We start from the raw sequence: 25,427 nt of genomic DNA, 5'->3' as shown, positions 1-25,427 counted from the left end.
TTCCACCCCCTCATCTCTTCCATAAAATAGGAAGGTGAATGAGGGAATTTGAACACTGTTCCTAATACCACACCCAAACACGGACTTCTCTACCCGAAGTTCCTGCCATTAAGCGTCCCAGACCTGGGTGCCCTTGTGGACAGGGGCCCAACTCAGGGAGTGGGGCAGAGATGGGGAAGAGCCAGAAGCCTCTCCTTGCCCCACCAGCAAGTGGGTAATGGCTCTCTCTCAGTGCCTGTCAAATTACCATTCTTCCTCCCTCCAGATAATCCCAGTCACGGGTCCTCGGGAAGGGGGCACCAAGGTCACCATCCGAGGGGAGAACCTGGGTCTGGAATTCCGGGACATCGCCTCCCATGTGAAGGTGGCCGGTGTGGAGTGCAGCCCTTTAGTGGATGGCTACATCCCTGCAGAACAGTAAGTGGAAGCCACACGAGACGGCTCTCTCTTGTTGTTGACCCCCCTTCCCTGGCCAACAATTGACAGCCAATGGCAAAAGGTGCTAGAGACCCTTGGGGTGGGGGGGAGTAGAATGCCCCTAATATTCTAGTGTACTCCCCACCCCTGAACTAGCTAGCTACCATATTGGCAAGTGTAGAAAGGGGAGGGGGACATGGGGCTGGGAGGGAAGAGAAAAGTGATCACTACCTCCTTGGGGTGTGACTGTGGGTAGTGGTGAGACAAAGCAAAATGAAACTCTGCAAGAGAAGTGTGAGTTCAGCTCCCGACCCCCTGCAGTCCCTAACTCCCCACTCATGTCCTCCAATTATGAAAGAAGCTAAACCTCTGGTCCTTTCTGTGGAGACTGAAAGTGAAACCCCACACCCACTCTCTGGCCTGTGGGAATTCTGGATTGTTTTTTTCTCCATGCAGTTTGCTGGTGCCTGGAGTGGGTCATTCCATGATTGACCTTTACCTCCCAATCCACCTGTTAGAGGACGTTTGTGAGTCATGTATCATTGCCTTGGAAATAAGTAAGCACAGTTCTCCAGCCCAGCAGACTCTCCCATGAAATGTTTACCAGCACGATAGAATCTATCTTCTATACCATCTTGCTGCCCCTCCCAGAGTGACACCTTACCACCTGTCCTGTGTGCGTGAGTTACTGACTCTTTGCAGGTCTCCCACGGGTATGTCAGTGCGGTTTACCTGTTAGCTTGCTGGTCTTGCGCAGGTTTCGTGACTCTGGAACCATCAGTACCACCATCCTCACTTCCTCCCGATTTCCCTCCAGATCTTCCTAAAGCGCTCTTCGTAGATGCTATGATAGAAGGATCTATTCTTGATAGAACTCACCTCATGGCCCGTCACTGCTTATTTGCCCAAAGATCTTTCTGTGGCTCCTGCAACTTTCTGAGTCCTTCCTAGAACAAAACCAAAAGCAAGCTGCTACTGATATATTGTGATTTGGGGAACTTTAAAATGCCCTACTCTGGACCTGCAAAGCCAGATAGAAAATATATGACTATAAAGTCACATGATTGAAATCTTGTGGTACTAGTTAGATCAGTGGAATAAGATAGAACACCCAGGAAAAGAATCCTGATACATAAAAAGTCAGCGATGTGATAAAGGTGACATTTCAAATCAGCAAGGGAAGCAAAGATCATTCAATAAGTGGTCCTCATTAACTCCCTGAAAAAAATATACACCAGACTCTTATTTCACATTATACGCCAAAATAAATTCCAGATGGATTAATGAATTAAGTGACAAAAATAAATCTGTGGAATGACTAGAAGAAAATGCAGGTGAGAATTTATTTGATTTCAAATAAGGGAAGTATAACTGTGCTAAGCATAACAGCAAAAGAAAAAAATTATAAAGAAAAAGATCAGGGGATTGGAGTATATAAAACTTAAAATTTGTTCATCAAAAATCAAAGAGAAATATGAATGATAAACTGGGACTATTGTTATAACCAATTAGAGTTAATACATGCTTTTTCTTAACATACAAAGAGGTTCCATTAAAAAAAAAAAGTAAATATCAGAAAATGAGCAAAGAGCATGACTGTGCAATTCACAAAGTAGACAAAGAACCAAAAGCCATATAAAAAAGTTAAAATCATTAGTAATCAATGAAATGAAAATTAAAATAATGGGGAACAATTTTTAAAAATCAATGTCCAGTGCAGATGAGAAGCAGGAGAAATAACATATTCATACATTCATATTGAGAATGTAAATTGGGACAAATTTTGTGGACAGAAATTTAGAAGTGTGGATTGAAAGTCTTCAGTCTGGTCATAATATTTCTAGAACTTTACTTAAATAACCAGAATGCACAAATATTTATTTGCAAGAGTACTTATTTTGGCCTTATTTTTAACAGTGGAAATTTGGAAGCAATTTGTGTATTTTAAAATAGGGAATTAATCAATCCCATCAATTATTGTACATGCACAGGCAGGGTAACTATATAGCCATGAAATCTGATATTACAGAAGAATCGTGACCAGGTGTATGCTCAAGGTGTATTAGTGAGAACATCATTTACCAGGCAGACTAGAGTTTCTAATTAATTCTATAAAAGATAAAGAAGACTGAAAACATGTACATCAAAATGCTGACAGCAGATACTTCTGGATGGTTGAAATGGGGTGGGAGGAGGTATACGTATGGCAAGTGTTTTCATACACTTTCCATCTTTTCTTTACACTGGACGTGTGCCAGGTATGCTATCTGGACAGAAAGGCATATCTTTTTACTGGACTCCCACCCAGAAGTTCTTTCTAAGACAGACACAGAACCTGGAAGCCACAAAGTAAAAGAAGGAGCAGTTTTTACCACAGATACTTTTAAATGTTAGTGGAGCAAAAGACATTACAAACAAAGTTGAAAGACAGATGACAGGCTAAGAGAGAATAATTGCAATACTTACTACAGACAAAAGTTAATACTGCTCATTCAGAAGCTCCCACAAAAAGACAATCCGTTCGCAATATAAGGAGACAGCTTCAGACAAATCAAAGGAAAGGCTATCTAAGATTTTTTACAGCCACACACACATGCTTGAAACTATCTACATGACTGGTGATCAGGGAAATAACAATGAAAACAAAAAAGGAGATCTTTTTTCCCTCTTACATTAGAAAAACTGTCAAAGGATTGATAATATCTAGCTTTGGAAAAAGAGTGAAAGAATCTCCCTCTGTTGCTTTTGACGGGAGTGCAAATTGGTAACAACCCTTTTGGACCATTATTTTCTTCTACCTATCAAACATTAAATGCCTAAACAACGACCCCGCAAGCTCCCTCCTCAGAGATTTATTCTAATAAATGTGCAATGCTTCAGGACGTCTGTGTAAAAAGTTGGTTCATTTTGCAGGGTTATGTGGAGTAGGAGAAAAATCAGGACAAGTTAAATGTACATCAGGAGGAGGATAGTTAAATAAATAATGGTGTAGCCATAGTATGAAGTGCAATGAAGCTGTCAGGAAGAATACAGGAGGGCTGTGCCTGACACGAGGCAAATCCACGCTGTGTCTCTGAGTAGAACGAGATGAGTTGGGAACAGTGGAGAGCCATGTTTCACTTTTATTTTAAAAATCCTGTGTGTGTTTATATATGTATGTTTGTATATAATTGGTCATGTGTATGTACATAACACTTATGTTTATGTGTGTGTGATATCACACGTTATACACACACACACACACACACACACACACGTGTGTGTGTATATTTGCAAATATATATATTCGGGCAAGTTGCCTTTTTCTGTGCCTCAGTTTCTTCATTTGTAAAATAGAGATCCTAATTATATATTGATCTTGTGTGTGTGTGTGTGTGTGTGTGTGTGTGTATGCACACACACACTATATGTGTTTGCATAGGTCTAGAGAAAGGTCTATGAGGATATATACATACACACCAAGCTTTTATGAGAGATTAGGAGTGAAAAAGGGACATTTAATTTTACTGTCGCACTTCTGTTTTTGAGGGGTATGAACAAATTTTGTAATTAAAACAATGAGCATTTTTAAAAGGGACAAATGTGTGACTCTCCTCCATCCTTCCCCCTCCCCCCAAGCATGAGTCTCTCCATCCAGCCAAGTGGCCAGCTGGCACCGGGGGCGGGGGGGGGGGCAGAAAATACTCCACTGAGGCAGTCCATGCAGTGGGAATGAAGTGCCCCTGAGTGAGGGTCTGAAAATTTTAATTAAGTCTGCTCCAGGGTCCCTGTCTGACATGCTGTGGGCCCTTGGGAAGGTCACTACCTCTCTGGGCCACGCCAGCGGGATTCCCTGTGCTATTTGGCTGAAACATTTCCCACCCTCTGATTCACAATTCAGTGGACAATTCCTGAACGAGGGAGTGGGTGTCTAGGGTCAGGACACAGGGACCCTCCCCTAGGCTCCTCACTTTCCAAGGGTCTCCAAGGAGACCCCTGTAGGTTGTATTTCCTCATTTCCTGAGAACCAAAGGGGAGCCTTGCAGGGAAGAATTGGGTGTCTTTCCCCTCCTCCTCCCCTGCCCACCCCTGAGATCCTACTGCAGAGAAAAGGCCTGGGTAGGTATGGGGCCCAGGGGTCACATCTGGGAGTCCTGTGACCACAAGGTCTGTCCTCTCCTCTCTGCAGGATCGTGTGTGAGATGGGGGAGGCCAAGCCGAGCCAGCACGCAGGCTTCGTGGAGATCTGTGTGGCCGTGTGTCGGCCCGAGTTCATGGCCCGGTCCTCACAACTCTATTACTTCATGGTGAGTCCCAGCCGTCAGCGACCTGACCAGCACAGGCTACAGACCTTGTGACCATGGTTGTTGCCCGGCTAGACCTCTGTGGGCAGACTCCAGGCCGCTTGTGGGAGTCTGTCTGGCAGTGTGAGAGCACAGCCCTCTAAATCTGAAAGGCTGGGTCCCAATCCAAACCTGCGGTGGCTGGCCCGGCCCCAGGGAAGCTGCTGTGGCTCCCAGGCCCAGGGCCCCCAGCTGGCCCAGTGGCAGCGTGGCCAGGCTGGGGTTTGAGCCCTGGCTCTGCTGCCTACTCGCTGGGCAAACTCGGGTGAGTTCTTTAACCTTCCTGTGCCTCAGTGTCTTCATTTCTAAAACGGGGGTGATAATACTTACATCTACCCCATGGTATTGTTGTGAAAATTACACAAAATGGCTGTGTCCCCTCTCTCATTTCTTGTACGGGTTCTGTGGCAGCCAGTATTTCTACTATGGCCTGCCCTCTCCTTGTACACGGGCACCCTGTCATTTCTATCCCAGAACCCACATTCATTCTGCCTTCCCCCCTCACCAGCACCCCTTCCCATGACCTCCTTAACCCCACCCCAACCCCCACCTCACCAGCACCCCATCTCATGACCTTCTTAACCCACCCCCCACCTCACCAGCACCCCATCTCATGACCTTCTTTACCCAACCCCCACTTCACCAACACCCCGTCCCATGACCTCCTTAACCCCACCCCAATCCCCACCTCACCTGCACCCCTACCCCACCTTCCTTTCCCAGGGCTTGTCTCCAGACCTCACCCTGACCTCCACATCCCCTCCAGCCAGGACCCTCCCTGGCCCTGCAGAGGCGGCCCCTGGTGAGGGGCTCTGTGGGCTTGGGGCTCTCAGGACCTCTCAGCCTTGTCATGTCCAGCAGGTGTGCGGGAGGCATGGGCGTCTCTGTTGCCTCTCACGCTGCCTCATTTTCAAAGTTTTGCCATCCAGTTGATTCTCGGGTTAATGACGGCCGTGACGGGGTAGTTTCCTCATGATTCTAAGCTGCTTTTGGAAGCTGGAAGCCTGAAGTGATGGATGGGCATCAAATGCTCCAGAACAGTCCAGGGGAGCCCACTTTCCACCCTCCACCCCTTCCTCCCTCCTCTTTCATCTGCCTCCCTCCCCCTCCTCCTTCTTTCTCCCTTCAGCTGACAACTCTTTAGCACCACCTGGCAGGATCCTTCTCATGAAATTGTTTGATAAATATTTGCTTAATTGGTTGAATTTCATAATTTAATTCGGTGGCCCCGGCTTGTGGGGGTTACAGTGATGACCCAGACCGGGCACAGCCCATCCCTCGGGGGCCTGAGGTCTAGAAGGAGAGGTATGGCATACGTGCAGATGGGAATGGAGACGTGTGCATCAGACGCCCCTCCAGCCGGCGCCCGCACTCTCTGCTCCCCCTCTACTCCTGAAAACTTCCCCTCCTTCTAAACACAGTTGGCTCTCACTGCACACGCAGGAGCTCACGTAGAAGAATACGCATGTGTAATGGATGGGTTTAATGGATGCGTAGGTTTACCCGGCTCTTTAGGATCTGTACCCCCACCTTCTTCTGAAAGGATTTGAGGAAGTTGCCAAGGGAAACCCAACACACGTGAAGGCAATCAGCGATAAATGTGTGTGTGTGTGTGTGTGTGTGTGTGTGTGTGTGTGTGTATGGAGAGAGGGCATCTATACCGTACGTTATCTGTATGTATATACCCAGAAGTTGTTAATCTAGCAGAGTCGAGATACTGAAAGGGAGACTCAGACAACTGAGGCAGAGATGGAGACAGCGCTCCCCAAGTGTTTAGAGGTGTGGCATGGATGCCAAACTTAGGCACAAAATCCAGCTCGGAAATTACCTGGCCAAAGCAAGCGCTGGTCAGCCAGTCACCTGCCCTGCAGTTTGTTTTATGTATTGTTTATTTTTTAGAGGGAGAGAGAAAGAGAGGGCGCAAGTGAGCGAGGGGCAGAGAGAGAGAAGGAGAGAGAGAGACAGAGAGGGGGAGAGAATCCTCAATCCTCCAAGCCCTGCTTGTGAGCCACTCCACACCTTCTCCGAATACCCAGCCCACAGCACCCATGGAACCTGGTTTACTGGGGATTCCATGGCATCTGCCTGCATGACACTCCGTGTTGCCTCTTGGAGCCCCTGCTCCCTCTGTCAGACCAGTAAGTCTTTGGAGATGAAGCCCTGACTGTTTATTTCTTTGTTAGCCCCCATGGTGCTTAGACAGTTCTAAACCTTCCTACATGTTGGACTCTCCCAAGGAGCTTCAAACAAAATGCTCCAGAGCCCCCCTGAGCTAAATCACACACTACAGGTGGGGCACAAAATTCTCCGGGAGATTCCAACTCAGCCCAGCCTGAGGGCCACTGGCCTAGGAGAAACAATGTTTGTAGAACAGCTGCTGTGTGCCCGTTGATGTCAGGTTCCAGGCTTAATTCTTACAAGGAGCCTATGTTGTAAACATTCAAAAGCCCCTTCGGCTCTCAGGTAAGGTCAGTCTTGCCTGCATGACAGTTTCTGCCCCAGAGCAGGATGTGGTTAGATGCAGGGCATCAAGGTGAGGTTTCATGGAAGAAACTGGATGGAAAGGCAGGATAGGATGTTCCGTGTGGATCTCGAGTAGTGGGAAGCTGTTCCTGGCATAAGATAGGAGTGCACCTAAAGATGGGAAAAGAAGGGAGGGAGAAGGAAGGGGGTTGATGGCAAGGGAAGAGGTTGGGACAGAAAGAGAAGTCAGTAAACAAAAGAGCTGTTGCCACAAGGCAAGAATGCACTGGCCCAGTGGGGCCCTGGGACTTGGCGGTTTGTGAGGGACTGTGCTGATGCCACGTGTCCACTGGGGAAGATGTTCAGGGAGGGGAATGATGCTGGGGAGCTCCGTCTCCTCCCCCGTCCCTCCTGTGCATTTAAGGGCCCAGTCATTGAGGCTACCCCCAGAACTCCTCAGGGTCCAGGGAGGGAATGAGGGGCAGAGGTTCCCATGAGTCTCAACTGAGAGGTGGGAAGAGACAGAGTGACCCTCTCTCCAGCATCTCAGAGCCCTCATAGCCTCCCCACACAGCTAGGCAGCTTGCAGGTGGCCCTACTTGGGCCCCACAGAGAAGCCCGTGACTCCTCTGGGGTCCTGGGACAGCTCGGGAACCCCTTCCCAGGGGTCCTCTGGAGACATGGGGCACGCGGGGGAGCCTCTTCTTCAGGGATGCCTCTCAGGACCTGGGGCATGCTGGGGAGCCCCCTTCCCTGTGCTGAGATTGGGAGTAAGGTTTGAGTCTGATTCAGTTCCCTCCACAAATCAGGCCAGACTCTGATGTGTGCGTTTATTCACCCAAAAGCCAAAACCCGACCGCCAAGGCCAAGGGATCAGCATCCTTGGTCTCGTCACCCGTTCTGTACCTAGAGATCTCCACGGAGGGAATCTTTCCCTTCCCTACCTCCAGCCAGGAGCCAAGTGAAGGGGTGGCAAGTAATACAGAATTTGATTTCCCGTGCAAACCTGCCGTGAAATATTTATGAAGCATGGCTTGAATAATTAATAGTTTCTCACAACTTTAAAACATGTCTCAGTATCATCCACTCCTCACCCCCGCCCCCAGCCCGCCACTGCAGAGCCAACAAGGATTACTCCCTTCCACCCCTTCTAGAACCCCACCCACAGGCTGCCAGAGAGCCTCTTCTTCCCATGTTGCTGCCACCCCCATCTGTCTTAACCTGCCTGTTTTTTTACTTTATCTCCAGGCCCCCCCTGGCCTCGCACAGACAGCGCCCTCTTTCCCTTCCAGACAGTGGGACAAAGGCACCATGTGGGGGAGGTGACTGCAAGTTACAGAACCGGAAAACCGGCAGGCCCCTTTGAGATAACTATGTTTTGATCCAGCTCCCTGATTTTGTGATCAGAGAGGTTACATGGTTTGTCCAGAGTCCCACAGCATGATCTGGGCAGAGCTGTTCTCCACTCTTTCCACAGCCTCACCCCACCTGTGTCCCAGTCTCCATTTGAGCCAGCAGCAGCTCCAGAATGAGGGGTTCCTTAGCATTGTGGGTGCCGGGTGCTCAGGATCTGCAGGGACCCGGTGGGCAGATGGGCCCCACGTGTGGGGCGGACACTGGGCGGTGGGCAAGTGTCCCCGCGGGCCCCCCACCCCCCGCATACCTGCCAGCCTCACTGGGGCTTCTCCCCTCCTCCCGGGGGAGGTCGCCTGCGGGCTGGGAGCCCAGTAGGTTCAACTTTTGGTGCAGAATTCTTTAAGGGGCAGGGGAGAGCGAAATCTTCATTTAAATGCAGATACGGGCTTCTCACCTGGGACTGAGGAAAGTTTTTTTCCATTAAAATGCTAATGAAAGAGCAAAGCACAACTCCAAATCCTCAGCTCACAGGTGCCCCCTCCCCATCCTCACTCCATCCCTGACCCGTCTTCACTCGTCCCCCTGGGTTTCCCTGGGGCCCTCACCACCCATCGCTCAGGCCTCTGAGCATTTGGACAGCTCTCTTAACAGGCCCGTGGAAGGAACAGGTCACCTTCCCAGAAGCACCCGAGACTGGAGAGGTGGTGGAGAACCAGAGCTCTGGAGTCAGATCTCAGATGTGCCACTTTTTAGCTGTGTGACCTCGGGAACTTTACTTAACATCTCTGGTTTTTTTCTGTAAAATAGGTAATAATACCCACCTTGTAGAATTGACTGAGCAAATAAATTATATAGAGATGGATGAAGATATAAAGCGTGCCAGTTAAAACGTCAGCACATAGCAGCTATTACTACTGTTATGAATATAGAGGTGTAAGCTCTCAGGGTCCAGAACGTCGCTTTCCCACACAAGCTCAGTAAAATCTTCATGGGCTCTTTGGGAGGCCACCGTTACTGAGGATTCCAGAAGGCAGCTCCGGGGAGCGGGGTGCTGCCTCTCTTCAGACCCTGCCCCAGTTGTGTCTCAGGCCAGATCCTTTCCTGCACAGACGCTGACTCTCTCGGACCTGAAGCCCAAACGGGGGCCCATGTCGGGGGGCACCCAAGTGACCATCACGGGCACCAACCTGAACGCGGGCAGCAATGTGGTGGTGATGTTCGGGAAGCAGCCTTGCCTCTTCCACAGGTAACTCAGCTCAAGGCAGGCCTCAGGGGCCCATAGCCCAGTGGGTGGGGCCGGTGGGGCAGCCTCAGGGCAGCAGACGACCAGGGCTAACCTCCTAGAAGTGCCTTCTCTTCCCTGAGAAAGTGGCCTTTCTCTTTGAGGGAAGATTTGATGGGCCGAACTGGCTGTGGATGTTTTTGCCTCAGTCTGGAGAACTGCCAGGCACCCCATTCATGCTGCTGCCCACCATTTAGCCTTTGTGCCCCTATACCAACCGCTGTACAGAACCCTCGGGTTCCGCAGGACTCCCTGGGGAATCTAGAGCCCCTGCCTGCAGGCTAGCCTCTCTCCAGCTGCTGCAGAGCCAGCCAGGCCTGCTGAAATCTGCTAGGGGCCCCTACCCCAGCTGGCTGAGGTTCAACCTCCAAGGGCAGCCGACTTTCTCCCCACTGATTCCACCATCCAGGCCCAAAAGGGCACACCTTCTGTAAGCCAGGAGCCTGGGGTATAGGAGGGAGGTGGGAGGTTCGTCTGATGCAGGACTCAGATTTGGTGGGGACGTGACATTCTGCAGGAGAGGTTTTCCTGGGACAGAACTATGCTGAGGGCTGTGACAGTGATCAAGTCAGGCCAGTGATCAAGAAAAAACTGTTCTGACACTTGCTAAAATGGTAAGGAAGAGTTCACTCAGGATTATTGCAATAGGCGCCAAGAGTATCACAAGGGGGAAGGAAAGAAATCAGGTTTGACTCCAAATACGGCAAAGACATGGGGGGATTTATAGCCAAGCAGCATAGTTGAGGGGGTCAGTGATGGCAAATTACTAAGATGAATAGGAATAGGGAGATTCTTGCTAAACGGACTTAACAGGATTCTTGCCCAAGGCAGCCCAGGGTACTCAGGTATCAACTGGAGGGGGGTCGGGAGTTTTGACTTAGCAGGATTCTTGCTAAAAATGGGGCTTGACAGGCCCAGGACAGGGCCCAAGGATAAGGCCTTGTTGAAAAGAGGACTCAGAGGAACCTGTCTACCGTTGGGTCAAGTCTTTGCAGTAGTGCCTGGAGCTTTATATCTGAGGCAGCGCTGACTTATTGCCTCTGAGGAGCCTGACGAACAGGGAGGGGTGGGAGGGCCCTGACCCGGACCCCTGTCCCCATCAACACCCGGAGCCCAGCTCCATGTCTGCCCTCCCTGCAGACGCTCTCCGTCCTACATCGTCTGCAACACCACATCCTCAGATGAGGTGCTAGAAATGAAGGTGATGGTGCAAGTGGACAAGGCCAGCATCCACCAGGACCTGTTCTTCCAGTATGTGGAGGACCCCACCATCGTGCGGATCGAGCCAGAGTGGAGCATAGTCAGGTAGGGGCAGCCCTGACCTCAATTTTCCTTCCTCAACTCTCGAGAGCCAAGGACAGTTCTGAGGCCCAGTTCTGCTTTGAGGACTGATGAATCGGGGTTGACTCAGAGCACCCCCCAAATCAGACCTTCCTCCCAGGGCGCCCTCCTTCCACCGAGAACACCTCTGAATGGGACCCGGCCCCTGAGGCCAAGCTCTGACCGGCAAGAGCCCGTGACCCCTAATCTGAGCATTGGTGGGTACGCCCGGAGGAAATGATCCCGTCATAGTGACTGCTGAGGGGGTGCCAGTCCTCTTCCCCTGAACCTCCCTTCTGGCAAATATGGGCGATAATTCCAATCCTGCTGAGGGATGCAGGAGAAAGAGATCAGATCCAACTTCTTCTTGGCCTGCCCTTGAACAAAAACGTGCCCTGACCACCAGGGTGCAATTCAGATGTCTGTCCTCTGGGCTTCTGTAGCATCCTGCCATTCCTCTGTCCTGCTGTCATGACCCCCAGTTGTCTGCTTGCTTTGACCTTCCCTCTATTGCAAACTCCTTAAGGGCAGGGAGTAGATCTTGTTCCCTGCTCTTTTCCCAGGGGCCCAAAACAAGTATAGAGAGCGCATGTCCTAGGAGGGAGCCAGGTATGTGCTGGTACAACAACACCCTCTAAGGCCACCTCTCACTCAGCCATTCGCAAGCTGACTTGTACCAGCTGCGTAACTTCCCGGCCTCCCCTCTGGAGAGATTCCCAGGGGGCTTTGGAAACTCCAGGATCCCTAGGGACCCTCCCAGTCCCCGCTTGGTGGGGCTGTGGAGTGTGGCATCTCCCTTCAGGGAGGGAGCCCTGTTCCAGTCCCTGGGGGATACATTGTAATGGGAAGGCGATGCTAAGGGCATCCTGACACCAAGGGCCCTGCTGATCTTTGGGAAACTGCTGGATCAGGGGCTGAGGTGGAATGGAACAGGCCTTGGGGTCAGAAGGAGTGGGCTCAGCCCAGCTCTACTTCTAACCAGCCAAAGTAACCAATCACCTTAAATGTTACTTGACTTCTCTGGGCTCATGGTTTCTCCTCCATCAGCTCCCTCCTGGGGCACTGGGAGGGGTAAGCAGAACGCATATGCACAGTGCAGTGCCTGGCCCAGCTCTCTCCCACTGCCCCTCACCCAGTCCTTAGCCCTCCCCACCGCGGGCTTCAGTTCTAGAGGACATCTGGCATCAGGGAAAGGGGGAACTCATAGAGATGTGGTCTCCCTGGCTGAAGCGGGGGTCAAGGACAAGTCCAGTACAGAGAACAATCTTTTAAACTGGGGTTGAGCAAACTCCAACCTGGGGGCCAGATCTGGCCATCTGCCTCCTTTTATAAATAAAGTTTTATTGGAACACAGCCATGCTCATTCATATATGTTTTGTCTGTAGCTGCTTTCTCAACACAACAGCAGAGATGAGTAATTGCAACAGACCATATGGCCTGGGAAGCCTAAAATATTTACTCTCTGGCCCTTTCCAGAAAAGTTTGCCACCCCCCGCCTTACAGCCACGAAAGGCAGCCTTTGCTGAGATCAGATGTGGTTGTCCTCAGCAGTTACCTCCTAAGACCCAAACTTTATAAGCTTTAGCCGTGATTTTAAAGTAGATGAATATGAGGCACAAAGAGGGGGGAAATAGTCTGTAGAAAGCTATTCTGGGATTTGCCCCCTGAGGCCCCGGGAATCTAGGAAGTTGGTGTAGCCCGTTGCCTAGACAAACTCTACAGCTCCCTAAGGAATTCACAGTCTGGGTTAATTCAGCTCTTCCTCATGTCATTGTCACAGAAGTAGAGGTGTTGTCCTTCCTGGCACTCAGTAGTGGACCCTGAGTCACGTTCATAACAAGAGGGAGGTTGGAGGTTTGGGGCCTGCCAGCCGGCCCTAGAGTTTTTGCCGCAGTGAACAAATTCTCCGATGGGGTGGGGCTCTGCAGAGTGAGGCTTCAGACTGCTCCCAAGAGTCTGGGCTACTAAGGATCAGTGATGGGGGGCGGGTCCGTTGGTAAACGCGTGTTGAATTGGTGATGGAGAAGATTGGGAGATGGCCAGATAGCAGAATCCCGTTGTGGAACACCGCCATGGGCAGAAGAGCCTGTCTGGGTTTTACAGGAATCTCCCAGCATGCATGTGCACGTGTGTGTAGGCGCATGCTTGTGTGTGTGTGCACGTGTTGGGGGGGGGAGGGAGAGGGAGTGTGGGGGGGGGGCAGGTGGAGGGTGAGAGGAAGCCAGGGAATAACTGGGAGTGCAGAGATGAGCAGATGCATAGAGAGGTAGAAATGAATGTGGGTGACAGAGATTCTTTATTCGCCAAGCTTGTAACTGTTGCAGATGAAATTGTAGTAATTTCTGGGGAGGAGACAGTGCTCAGACCCTGGAGGGTCTGGTGGGGGGCCTCTTGGAGCAAGGCTCTCATTAGGCCAAGGCTAGTGTGAAAATCTCCCTGAGATCGGTGAGGGCTGGGGCAGACACACCAGGGGCTGCAGAGAAACATCTGGCTCCAGTCAGGAGGCTTCAGAGCCTCCACGGGTGTCCAAGCTCTCGATGAGCCCAGTGCTGGACAGCCGCAGACATCTGGTTATCACTGTCGTCCCCTTGGCTGCTGAGAGCTCATCCTTATCATTATTCAGTCAGTTTGTCATCATTGTCCCTGTGAACATTATCACGCCTCCTGGCTATCATTGTCTTTAATGTCAGAGCTCAGCCTGATTGATCATCATCATCATCTTCAAGTGCCTTTGCTATTCCTATCCCCGTGTTGACACGCCTCCTCCTTTCTTCCCCGGGCAGTGGAAACACACCCATCGCCGTATGGGGGACTCACCTGGACCTCATACAGAATCCCCAGATCCGTGCCAAGCATGGAGGGAAGGAGCACATCAATGTGAGTCCAGGGTGGGCAGGGAACATGGGCAGGAAGCGTGAGCACCACTCAACATGTCCTGATGGGACCCAGACACCCTGGAGCACTGGGACGATGGGATGAGGGAGCAGACATGAGGGCATTTTCATACCTTGGGGTACAGGCACGGAAGAGCAGTCACTTCTGGGGGTTCTGGGGTTTCATATCCTCATTCCTCCACCTTTCAGACCTCCGGTGCTGCCCCTTAGCTTAGAGATCCCCTAGTCACTGCCACACCCGCTGTGGACAAAGCAGATCTAGATGTCACTGCAGAGTCTACTGCTTGAGTGCCCAGGTTGTGTGGTCGTGGCTGCGGGGGGGTGGCGGCCCAGGTCAGCACCATGCTGTTTGATGGCGCTGGGGGAACCCTGGTGGGTGTGTTGGGGCTCTATGGGTTCAGGCACTGCATAAGTCCCCCTTTCTGGCTCCTCCAGCTCTGCGAGGTCCTGAACGCCACTGAGATGACCTGCCAGGCTCCGGCCCTCGCTCTGGGGCCCGACCACCAGTCTGACCTGACCGAGAGGCCTGAGGAGTTTGGCTTCATCCTGGACAACGTCCAGTCCCTGCTAATCCTCAACAAGACCAACTTCACCTACTATCCCAACCCCGTGTTTGAGGCCTTCGGGCCCTCAGGAGTCCTGGAGCTCAAGCCTGGCACTCCCATCATCCTGAAGGTAGAGTGAGGTGGTGGGCGGGAGGTGGGAAGCCGGGAGGCTGCTGCATGGAATGGGGATGCTTTTCAAGTGCCAGAGAAAGGCCAGAAGTCATGGGCTGTGGCCCAATTTCATGACCGCCGTCCCTAGCAGAGGTTGTGTTACAGTCCAGAGCGTGGAAAACACTGCCTCCGAGTTTGTATTGGGAGGCGAACTCTCTGTACAGGCTGTAGAGACCTGATCGGGGCAGCTGGACCCATCCTGGCCATCTCCCTCCCAGGCTTCCTGTGTCCCCCGAGTCCAGGACCTGGGAGGTCAAAGGCACACACTGCTTCCTCCCGTGTAGCCCTTTGCAAACCACAGCATAGGGTTTCTTTGGAGCATGGGTAGCAAATTAATTTTAACTCCTGTGACAATTTCAATCAATTGGTACCGATTGACTGTAGCTCTGTGTTGAGAGGGATTCTGAGGCTGCGCTCGGATGAGCTCAAAAGAGTGCCCCGATCACTGACTCCCCACCGAGGAAAGGGGAATGGCAGTGTATGTGTCACAAAGCTTTTGGACTTGTTGTGGAAGGTGGCCTCTCCACCAGCTCGCCAGCGGGATGGGACCTCTGGGTGGGAGACGTGGCAGCCAGCCAGGAGCTATGATGCTGACTCTGGGGTGGGAACCGAGGCTCTCCTGTCCCTCCAGGGCAAGAACCTGATCCCACCGGTGGCTGGGGGTAATGTGAAGCTGAACTACACCGTGCTGGTTGGGGAGAAGCCGTGCACGGTGACGGTGTCGGATGTGCAGCTGCTCTGCGAGTCCCCCAACCTCATCGGCAGGCACAAAGTGATGGTGAGGCTGACGGGGCCCCGATCTGGATGGGGCGGGCACTTAGGGATGCGAGAGTGTGAGCGGACTAGCTCCATGCTGGGCTGCCAGGGCTTTCCGGGAGGCGATTCTGGCCCCCTCGGAACTTCCTTCGTGGCCACCCATCACCCCTTGTTCCTTCTCTCTGTCATGCTTCCCACCTCCTTCTTGTGCATTGTCATTCTTTCCTGACGCTGGTCCTACAATAAAGGCCATGCAAAACAGCTCTAGGGATGTGCTGCATGGCCTGTTACAGGCTAGAGACCCTTCCAGGAGAGCACCGTTGTTGGCCCCAGGAGGGCCATAATATGCTCTGCCTCAGTCTTCCAATCCTTATGATGGGATGAATCTCAGGGAGCGGTCATTGAAGACGTGTCAGACTTCTTTAGGTCCCAGTCGTGGCTGTTTCCTTATGAAGATGGACGACATTAGTCCCGGCTGAGGGAATTTGCAGCTTCCCGTCTGTGGGGGGGGGGGGGCCTGCTCTGAGCCATCCGGACCCATCCCCAGGCCCCCACACACCCTCTCCTCTGTTCCGACCCGCGACGGTTTTCCTCCCTCGAGCCCTTTCCTTCATCCTGCCCCGGGGCTGCTTCCCCGGAGTGCTCCGTGCCCGCTCCCAGCTTCCTCTCGCGTGCTGTGCCCCCAGGCCCGAGTCGGTGGCATGGAGTACTCCCCGGGGATGGTGTACGTGGCCCCGGACAGCCCGCTCAGCCTGCCCGCCATCGTCAGCATCGCCGTGGCAGGCGGCCTCCTGGTCATCTTCATCGTAGCTGTCCTCATCGCCTACAAACGCAAGTCCCGCGAAAGTGACCTCACGCTGAAGCGGCTGCAGATGCAAATGGACAACCTGGAGTCGCGTGTGGCCCTGGAGTGCAAAGAAGGTACTGGAGGACCGGGGACCATGCCCCCCCTCCGCCCCCCACCCCGAGTCTGTGTGCGTGCGCCTCACACAGGGCAGCGGGCTGGGCACCTGCGGGCCGCACTGGGGGCCGGGTGTCTAACTCTGCTCTCCGAGCCTGTATCCACACAGATCCCTTATCCTAGCAGACCCACCCCTTCCCGGGCGAGGCCGCCCTCCCCTCCCTCCAGGTGCCCCCTTCCCCTCTTTCCCCAGGTCAGGCTGGGATCATCCTAAGCTCCGTGAGAGCAGTTTCCAGCCCAGAATCCTGGCCGCCGGGGTTTTATGCTCTCCTCTTGGGGACACCTTGGGGTGTCTTGACATGACACATTCAGCAACCTGCAGCTCCCTTCCTTGAGGAGGAAGGTACGGCTGTAGGGCTGATTTGAGATGTAGAAGGAAGAGGGTTTCCCAGCCTGTATGTTTAAAAATTACCAACACCGCCATGATGTGAAATCAGCTGCACTAAATCCAAAAAGGAAATTTAGGAGTCAGACTTTTGTCGCCTGCCAGATATCATGATATCATTTGGTGAGTCACCCTGGGAGGGTCTGAGTGGATTCTTTGCCGTGGATTTATTCTCCGAGCCAATCCGGCCTGTACCTGGGGCTCTCCCATCCCCACTAGGGAAGCCGCAGCTCCCTCTGATGGGGAAGTGGGTCCATCCCGTCCCCTCCGTACATCCTTAGCTGTCAACACTGGCATCTGCCTTGTGGGACTGTTAATTACTGCCTTTTATTATATTTACGCTGCTTAATTTTTTTCTCCGCAATGTACTCTTCCCTCTAATTAGGTGTAGTGATTAGAATCTCTTTTATGTGTGGCAGGCACGAGGCTTTGAATGTTGGAGGCGCTTAGTGACTTGAAGGAAAGCTGCAGACAGATTAAAAAACCACCCCCCTCCTTCTCCTCTCCGCCAGCTGAGCACCCCCAACGGGGAGCGGGCAGAGAGGAGAATGTGAAGCCAGGTTCCTCTCAGAAAGTTCTGGAGAAGGAGGAATTAGCAGTCAGGGAGTCCAGCCGAAGAGGGTCAGCGGAGGCGCCAGGAGAGGGCCTTGGCTTCTGGCTCGGGAGAGAGCTCTCCTGCGTGAGTGAGACGAGAGAGGTGTAGAGCAAAGTACGTGGAGATTCGCCACGGAAGTATTCGTCGGGGTGCCCAGAGCTGGCTCTGGAACATGTAAGGGGCAGCTTGGGTTCGGGGAAGGTGACTCCCCAAAGACTTGAGAGTAAGCCGGGACGTCACCCACACGCAAACCCAGGCCCTGCGCTGGCCTGGCCTCTTGACACATAAACACACACACGCGTGCTTACACGGCCACAGCAACTCACTGACATGCCCACACCCAGACGGTCACTCACACACACACTCACTAATGCCCACGCACACATTGCACACATTCCCACAAACACGCGTGCCTCACTCAGGACATACATGAATTCTACTTGGAGGCGTTACGGTTGCTCTGCCTTCGGAGTCGTTTGCCTTGGCAGGGCCCCCCCCCCCATCCCGTGTCAGTGTGACCAGGGGTGCGGATGGAGAGCAGTGCAGGGGAGGTCTGGAGCAGCCTCTCCAGGGGCCCGGGTGGGGTCCTCACGATTCCGTCAAATGAGAAGCAAATGAGAAGCCTCGAGGCCTGGAGACCCAACGTCCATGGGCCCAAGTTGGCACTGAGGGGTGCAGTGGGGCCCCCGTCCACAGTGCCTGGGGCAGCCGTGTTGTGTTTGTGTCGTGTGATCAGTAGAGCCCACAGAATACTGTTTTCCCATTCTTGTGTTTATGGAAATCGTAAGAAGTATCGTTTCATCGGTGCCCACTGGCTGTGTTAATCCACGCTGGTTGTGTGTGAACGTGCGTGTGTCTCACGCATGCATGCACACGAGTATGTGTGCGTGTGCCCTGGAGGAAGATGGAGTAGGGAAACATTTCTGACGGCCATCCCGGGGCAGAGGGTGGCCTGGGAGGAGGGCTGTGCTCAGGACAGAGTGTGGCCGCCGCTTTGGCGCTGTGTGACCACCTGGGCCGGGTGCTAGACTTCCTTGGGGGCAGGAAGGAAGGGCGTCTTGACCATCTGGAGGCCTGAGCTGCCTCCACAGACAGCAGTGCCCACATGCAGACCATAATTCACCGTGGAGTGGCATCACCTTGAGGAAGGAAAGACAAAGATACACCCTGCATATCTATCCAGAAGGAACACAGTAATGTGGCAGAGCCTTCGTCTTGGCCCCATTGGATGGTTTGTGGTGTGAAGGCTCCAGTGAGCTGCATGGCCCAGAACTAGGACTGCAGAAGAAATCGTTTTTCACTTTTATAAGAAAGCCCACTATAAAACGCAGAATTAGGAATAGACCCTCCACCACTGGAACCTCTCCCCTCCGTCCCCCGTCCTTTGACGTCCCCCCTACCCCCCAGCATATTCTGTAAACCAAAACCATTCAGGCCCCAGCAGCAGGACAAATCTATGGACAGCCACCCCCACCCATGCTTTGGAAGGGATTTGGCCCAAGACAAGCCTCCTTGTGACACATTCTGTCTCTCCTTCCTATATCATTCTCCCCAGCTACTTAAAACATCTCATGTTATTCCTGCACACCTGCAGCCTATTGCCCGTGTGGGCCTAGGTGAGGGTTCCTAAAGGCCTGGGTGAGGGTTCTGAGCCTCAGACTCGAGGCCCACCCCAGCCAGCAGTCTCACGGGCTTCCCTTTGTACCAGCTTTTGCCGAGCTGCAGACGGACATCCATGAGCTGACCAGTGACCTGGACGGAGCTGGGATCCCCTTCCTGGATTACAGAACGTACACCATGCGGGTGCTGTTCCCAGGGATTGAAGACCATCCTGTGCTCCGAGACCTCGAGGTGAGAAGTAGGACCCGTAACCAAGCCTTCCCCATCAAGGTGCTAGTGCAGAGAAAGGTGTCGGTGACCTGCAAATGCAGCCACCTCATCGGGAGGTGAGAAAGCTGAGGCCAGGGAGGGGATGTGACTTGCCCAAGGCTTCCCCCTACCCCCCGCTTGTCAACGGCAGCCAGCCCGTCCCTCGGGAGGAAATGGGGCCGAGCCAGGGAGCCATCTGAGCAGAGATGGGAGTAGATTTGGGTTCTAGGGGTCATGGAGCCCTTGAGAATTGAATGGAAGTTGAAGAAAAACTGTACATATACACAAAAACAACACATCTGGCAGCTAATGTAACGAGCTCACGGACTCCTGTTTAGGAAACTCCCATGAGGTAAGGGATTTCACCACATAGTTGGTGCTCAATAAATACATGTGGAAAAAATAAGTGATGTGCTGGGAAGGAGGGGTGGAAGCGTGAATGATAAGAATATAACTGTCTTTTGTACCAGCAGGACCTCATCTTTTGAACATTTTATCACTTCCTGTCTAGCATAGTATCTGGCTTATGCATATATTCATACTGTGCTTTGTTCCGAAAGGGATTTCGGATGACTTATCAAGATAAATACCAGAGAAAAGTGAAAAATATAAATGAGGAAACCAGGGCAAAATAATAATCGTAAGGCATAATCGCTGTTAGCGGGCTGCCGACTAAGCTCCCGGTCCAGTTGTAAGTACTTCATACGTGTGTGCGGATTTACTATCTCACAAGCAGTCGGAAGAAGTCGCGCTTCTTTGAGAGGCAGCAAAACTAAAGGCACAGAGAACTCCGGGGCCACGCAGCTGGGAGGGGGTGGCACCAGGATTTGAGTCCTGCAGTTAGACTTCAGGGTCTGTGCTCCCAATGATGAGTCTTTGCACGTCACTGTCGTGCCTTCGGGCTCTGGATACTTATTAGGATGGATCAAAACTCTCCAGGCAAAGCAACAGTAGAGATTAAGGCTAATTCCAAGACTTATTTCGTGCATAACATAACAACAGACGCCTCGCTCGGGGGTTGCACAGGTTTGCAGGTACCGACCCCTGCGGGAACGTCTACACGATTGTTCAAGGGGGTGGAGACGCTGTGCATCTCTACAGAAAACACAGCAAGTCCCCAGGGACTTTGGGGCCCATATGCATTTCTCCATAATTGTTGAATAAATTGTGTGCCAGTGTGTGTGTGTGTGTGTGTGTGTGTGTGTGTGTGTGCACGTGTGCACACTTCTATAATGAGGGCACAGTCACTTCTGTCTGGAGGAGGGTCCCCTCGACTCCTCAGTGGATAGATACCAAGAGGCACTTCCAAAGGCCGTAGGTGGTAGGCTCTGTGTCCTCACTGATAACGCACCTCTGCTCCGTGTGAGACGTGATAACGCACGTCTGCTCTTGTGTGGACATGTATAAGGTATACAGGTGTGTCGTATAAACAAATGAAAACATCGGCCATATCATGATACGCTCTTCCTTTTCTTGGTCTTACCCTTTTTTCTAAATGAATATTATCTTGTTTACTAATGTGTTTACTTGTTTACAGTTCATATCTCTGTAACCCCCTCCCCCCACACAGGCTGCATTCGAGCAATAACCGTGTTTATTTTATAGACGTTAATACCAGAACACCAGGTGGCACCAATTTGGTGAATGAAAGAAGTCACTCTATAGCCTAAGACATATAAAATCCACAATTGTTTATGAAATTAAAGCACCATACCTATGAGTTGACATTTTAAAAGGATGTAGGTCTTAGATCTAGCAAAATAAAGTATTATAGTTGACATATGGCTCTGGTAAGTTAACAAATAATTGTTTAAAAATATCATTTGGGGGCGCCTGGGTGGCTTAGTTGGTTGAGCATCTGATTCTTTTTTTTTTTTAATCCAAGTTAGTTAACATGTAGTGTAATGATGATTTCAGGAATAGAATTTAGTGATTCATTACTTATATATAACACTCAGTGCTCATCCCAACAAGCGCCCTCCTTAATGCCCATCGCCATTGAGCCCTCCTCCCACCCAACACCCCACCAGCCACCCTCAGTGTGTTCTCTGTATTTCTTATTGTTTGTCTCCCTCTCTGTGTTTATCTTGTTTTTGCTCCCCTTCCCTTATGTTCATCTACTGTGTTTCTTAACTTCTGCATATGAGTGACATCATACGATATCTGTCCTTCTCTGCCTTGGTCTCACTCTTCACGCCTATGCCCCTCTCTCATTCTCATTAACTTTTCTCTTACATTTATACTTTTTCCAGCCTCATTTTTCACCTGCTTCAAACTACTAGGGTGTTAGTCCATGGAAGAGTACGCACTTTCCACATGCATTTGCATCTCCAGGGATTCTCAGACTCTCAAGCCTGGCTTGGCACGAGTTTAACACACAGACTAGGGCAGTACGTTCCCAAGGACTGCCCGAGGTGGTGGCAGGAGAGTTATAGGGCTCCTTCTCCTACAGGAACGCATGGGCAGTTGTGCAGGTTGAACACTGCAGTGCTCCAGATGGCATCATTCATATGCAGCACCTTTGGGGTTGTTCAGTGCACAACCTGCTTCACTGTCTACAGCAGCCCTGTGTACCTAGGACCAGAATACAAATGATTCCCTCTCATTGCCCTTCCTAACTGTACCAAGCCTCTCGCTGAAAGCTGTTGGAGTCCCTAGCTGCCCTGCCGGGCTGTAACCACCTGAGATGTTCTCTGGGTCGATACCCCGCCCCCGGCCCGGGCGGTTCCGACAGCCCCAGTATAAATCACATCACACCCTACCACGGCCTTATTCCTCATCTGGCACGTTCAAGTTTCCCCTCCAACCTGAGTCTTCTCTCTTCTTTGCCTTTATCATGAGGACAGACTCGCAGCTCCCACCCTCCTGCTCACGAAGGAGTTACAGCCACCTGCACCAACTTCCTGAGTGGGAGCCCACACAGGACAGCTCACTGTCACGCACACTCTGCTTCACACAGGGCACGTGGCTCTTCTTTGTTTGAGTGGTGGTAAAATAAGATAACATGAAGTTTGCTATTTCAACCATTTTTTACATGTTCGGGGCCATTAAGTACGTTCCCACTGTGGTCCAGCCATCCCCACCATCCATCTCCAGGATGTTTTCATCTTCCCCACTAAACACTAACTTCCCATTTGCCCTCCCTCAGAAACCCCCATTCGATTTTCTGTCTCTATGAACTTGACTGCTCAGCGTCCCTCGTGTAAGTGGAAACACACAGGATTTGTCCTTTGGGGACTGGTTTATTTCATTTAGCAGAATGTTTTCAAGGGTCATCCATATTGTAGCATGTGGTAGAATTTCTTTTCTTTTTAAGGCTGAACAAGAGTCCGTTGTGTGTATAGACCACATTTTGTTTATCCGGCCATCTGTCAGTAGACACAAGGGTCACTTCCACCTTTTGTCTGTTGTGAATAATGCAGCTAAGAACGTGGGTATACAAGTACCTGCTGCAGCTCCCGCCCCTGGTCTTTTGGGTATGTGCTCAGAACGTACGACTCTTCATTTCTGTGAAACTCACTAATTAATTGACAGAAGTCAACTTTTACCATCCCACATTAGCCTGGGGCCATATGAGATCCAGCATCCTCGGCAAGACCCTGGGATCTTGCCCGGATTATTCTGATTTGCTTCCAGCCCCGCCTTGCCACCGAAATAGTTTCTCCCTGTTGGCTTTCCTAGTATGGAAATATTCCCAGGGAAGCCACTGATAATCTAAAGCGATGTTTCCTGACCTTTCCAGCCACTGGAATCGGTGCCCACTGATGGGGCATGAGCGGTAGATGTGTGTGAAGGAGGAGTTATCCTCCGGCTCTATCTGTCCTGGACTTAGCCCTGGGTGAAGGGATGGCATGTGGTTAGGGGGCTGCCCAGGCCCTGGGGACACACCAATCCTTTAAAGACAGAGAGCAAACAGTAACCACACGCCCCGTTTTCAACCTATCCTTGTCTCCTAAACTCTAACCTGTTGGGTTACAATTAAAATTCACTATCCGGTTTTGTACTCACAAGCTTCAACTAAACTATCGAACCATCTGGTGAATAAAGAAAGTCTTGTTTCAGAGTGACATTTGCTTAGGGAGCTGGTTGGGGGGAGGTGGCAAGTTACAAAGGGGAATTGTGCTGAATACTCTTCACCGAGACACTTCACCTCTATCGCCCCCTTCATCAAGTGGGGAGAAAATTCCTACCTTCTCCACCCCCCAGACACTGGGCTGATGTATTCGATGTCTTAGAAACTCCTGGGCAAGAGGGATGGGTGAAAAGCAGCCAGTGGAAGACGAGAGGCAGGTAATAAAACTGCTGTTAAGTGCACACTGTGTGTGCCAAGCACTTTACATACATTATCTTATTTAATGCTCATAAAACATTATGACATGGGCACTCATATTCTCATTTTACAGACGAGGCAATAGAGCCCAGAGGTGACAGGGCTTTCCTCCATGTGTGAGTCAGTGAGTCTTTCTGATTCCAAAACCCAGGCTGCTGACGGGGTTCACCCCACAGCTGGCTTTGCTAACCCTTCCTCCCCAAGGGCCTCAGTCCTTGGTGCCCCGGAGGCGTGTGCAGCCAAGGCAAGAAGTCCAGAGCACGCCCTCTCCCCAGACCTGCCCTCTGGCCAGGGCTGTGCCCTCTTCCTCCTGGTGCCAGACCCGGACGTGGCTCCCCTGCCCTCGATGGCCAACCTGAGTTGCCAGGAGGCCCTGCGTGGGAGGCTGCAGGGGAGACTCAGGGCTGTCTCTCGGTCACCTCCTAGGCCCAGGGGGAGGACTAGGTGTGGTGAAGGACGGGCAGATGGATGGGGACTCGGGAGCCAAACAAGCTTGGGTTTGGAAATCCAGCAGCATCCCGCACCAGCTGGCTGGCCTTAGGAAGCCCGCGGTACCTTCTCTGAGAGGCGGTTAAGAGGACACCCTCACCCTTGCGAGGTCCTTAAAGGCTTAGATGGAGCCATGATCGCAGTGTGCCAGCACCGTGCATTGCACGTGCTGGGTGCCTCAGAAGTGGCATTATCTATCAGCAGTAGAACGAGTTGTGGGCATGTTGCTCCGGCGGGGCGGGACGGGGGAGCGGTGGGTGGGGATTGAAGGACAGAGGAGGTAAAATGTGCCCACATGTGTTGGAGGCCGTCACAGGGCGAGGAGGGAGGTCGGCGGGACACAGACAGCTGGGTAGACTGAGGCCAGGCGGACGGCAAGGTGAGGCTGTCTCATACCCTTGTCTTTCCCTTGTCAGCCCCTGTGGAGAGGGGAACCGGGGATCCAGGCAGGATGCCAGCTGAGATCGGGCCCACCTTGGGGAATGAGGAGTTTGCCAAGGGCAGCTGGACCGAGAGCCGGGACAAGAGGGGCCCCGGCTCTGGCGAGTTCCCATCTCTCTCCTGAGTACCGCCTTCCCACATGGCCTTCCGGAGGGGCCTCCTGCTGACCATCCAAGGGCAGGCAGGGGCCTGCCCCGTCTCTGCCTCCTCCAGGGCCTTGCCTCGAGCCTGGGACACAGGGGAGCTCAGGAAGTGAGCGGCGTGAACATTCCAGCTCTGTGCCTGCCACTTCCTTGGACCTTGGGCACACAGGGTTTCTCTGCTGCCTGCATCTTCCCCAGTTTAAAACTTCTGGAGTAGAGTGGGATGCAGTTGCTACCATTCGGGAAAGGTGATTGTGTGTCAGGCCCTGCACTGCCAAGGTTTTCACGCACCTTCTTCTTCAGGGCTCACGCCAGCCCCCCGAGATGGCAGGATGCAGTGCTGGCTGCCTGGGTGCCGTCCCAGCTCTGACACTCCTGTGTCTTGGGATCCTGGGAAAGTTCCTCACTGTCACGAGGCCCTGGGATATTAACGGTACCCAGCTCATAGGGGGTCATGTGGAATAAATGGGTCAACATTTCTCAAGCATGTAGAGCCATGCTCAGCAAAGTATGGTCTACAGACGCATTAGCTGGAGTACCTTCGTTTCGCTGTTGGAGGAATGGAGCCTTCTCAGGGTCCCCGACTAGTCTATGGCTGTGACAGTGAACCCAAGCTTGACCCTCCCCGAAACTGCTGGCTTCTCTGCTGCCCACAGGATGCTCCTTCTCCAAGACCCCCGCGGGGGGG

The 25,427-nt window shown here is 52.1% G+C and overlaps 1 protein-coding gene across 2 annotated transcripts in view; it reads left to right on the top strand.

The window, feature by feature from the left end:
* Positions 1–25,427, top strand: part of PLXNA4 (plexin A4) — a 445,047-nt gene that overhangs the window by 375,251 nt on the left and 44,369 nt on the right. For both annotated transcript variants that reach the window (XM_045495675.1, XM_045495674.1), the window contains exons 13-21: positions 266–417; positions 4,586–4,703; positions 9,668–9,804; positions 10,981–11,145; positions 13,944–14,037; positions 14,490–14,729; positions 15,402–15,548; positions 16,213–16,447; positions 19,176–19,318. In XM_045495675.1, coding sequence (XP_045351631.1) covers positions 266–417; positions 4,586–4,703; positions 9,668–9,804; positions 10,981–11,145; positions 13,944–14,037; positions 14,490–14,729; positions 15,402–15,548; positions 16,213–16,447; positions 19,176–19,318 — 1,431 coding nt within the window. The remainder of the gene's footprint in view (positions 1–265; positions 418–4,585; positions 4,704–9,667; positions 9,805–10,980; positions 11,146–13,943; positions 14,038–14,489; positions 14,730–15,401; positions 15,549–16,212; positions 16,448–19,175; positions 19,319–25,427) is intronic.

Source organism: Leopardus geoffroyi, chromosome A2 (assembly GCF_018350155.1).
Source record: "Leopardus geoffroyi isolate Oge1 chromosome A2, O.geoffroyi_Oge1_pat1.0, whole genome shotgun sequence".
NCBI lineage: Eukaryota > Metazoa > Chordata > Mammalia > Carnivora > Felidae > Leopardus > Leopardus geoffroyi.
The sequence above is the reverse complement of the archived record's forward strand: the minus strand, read 5'-3'. Positions and strand labels throughout refer to the sequence as shown.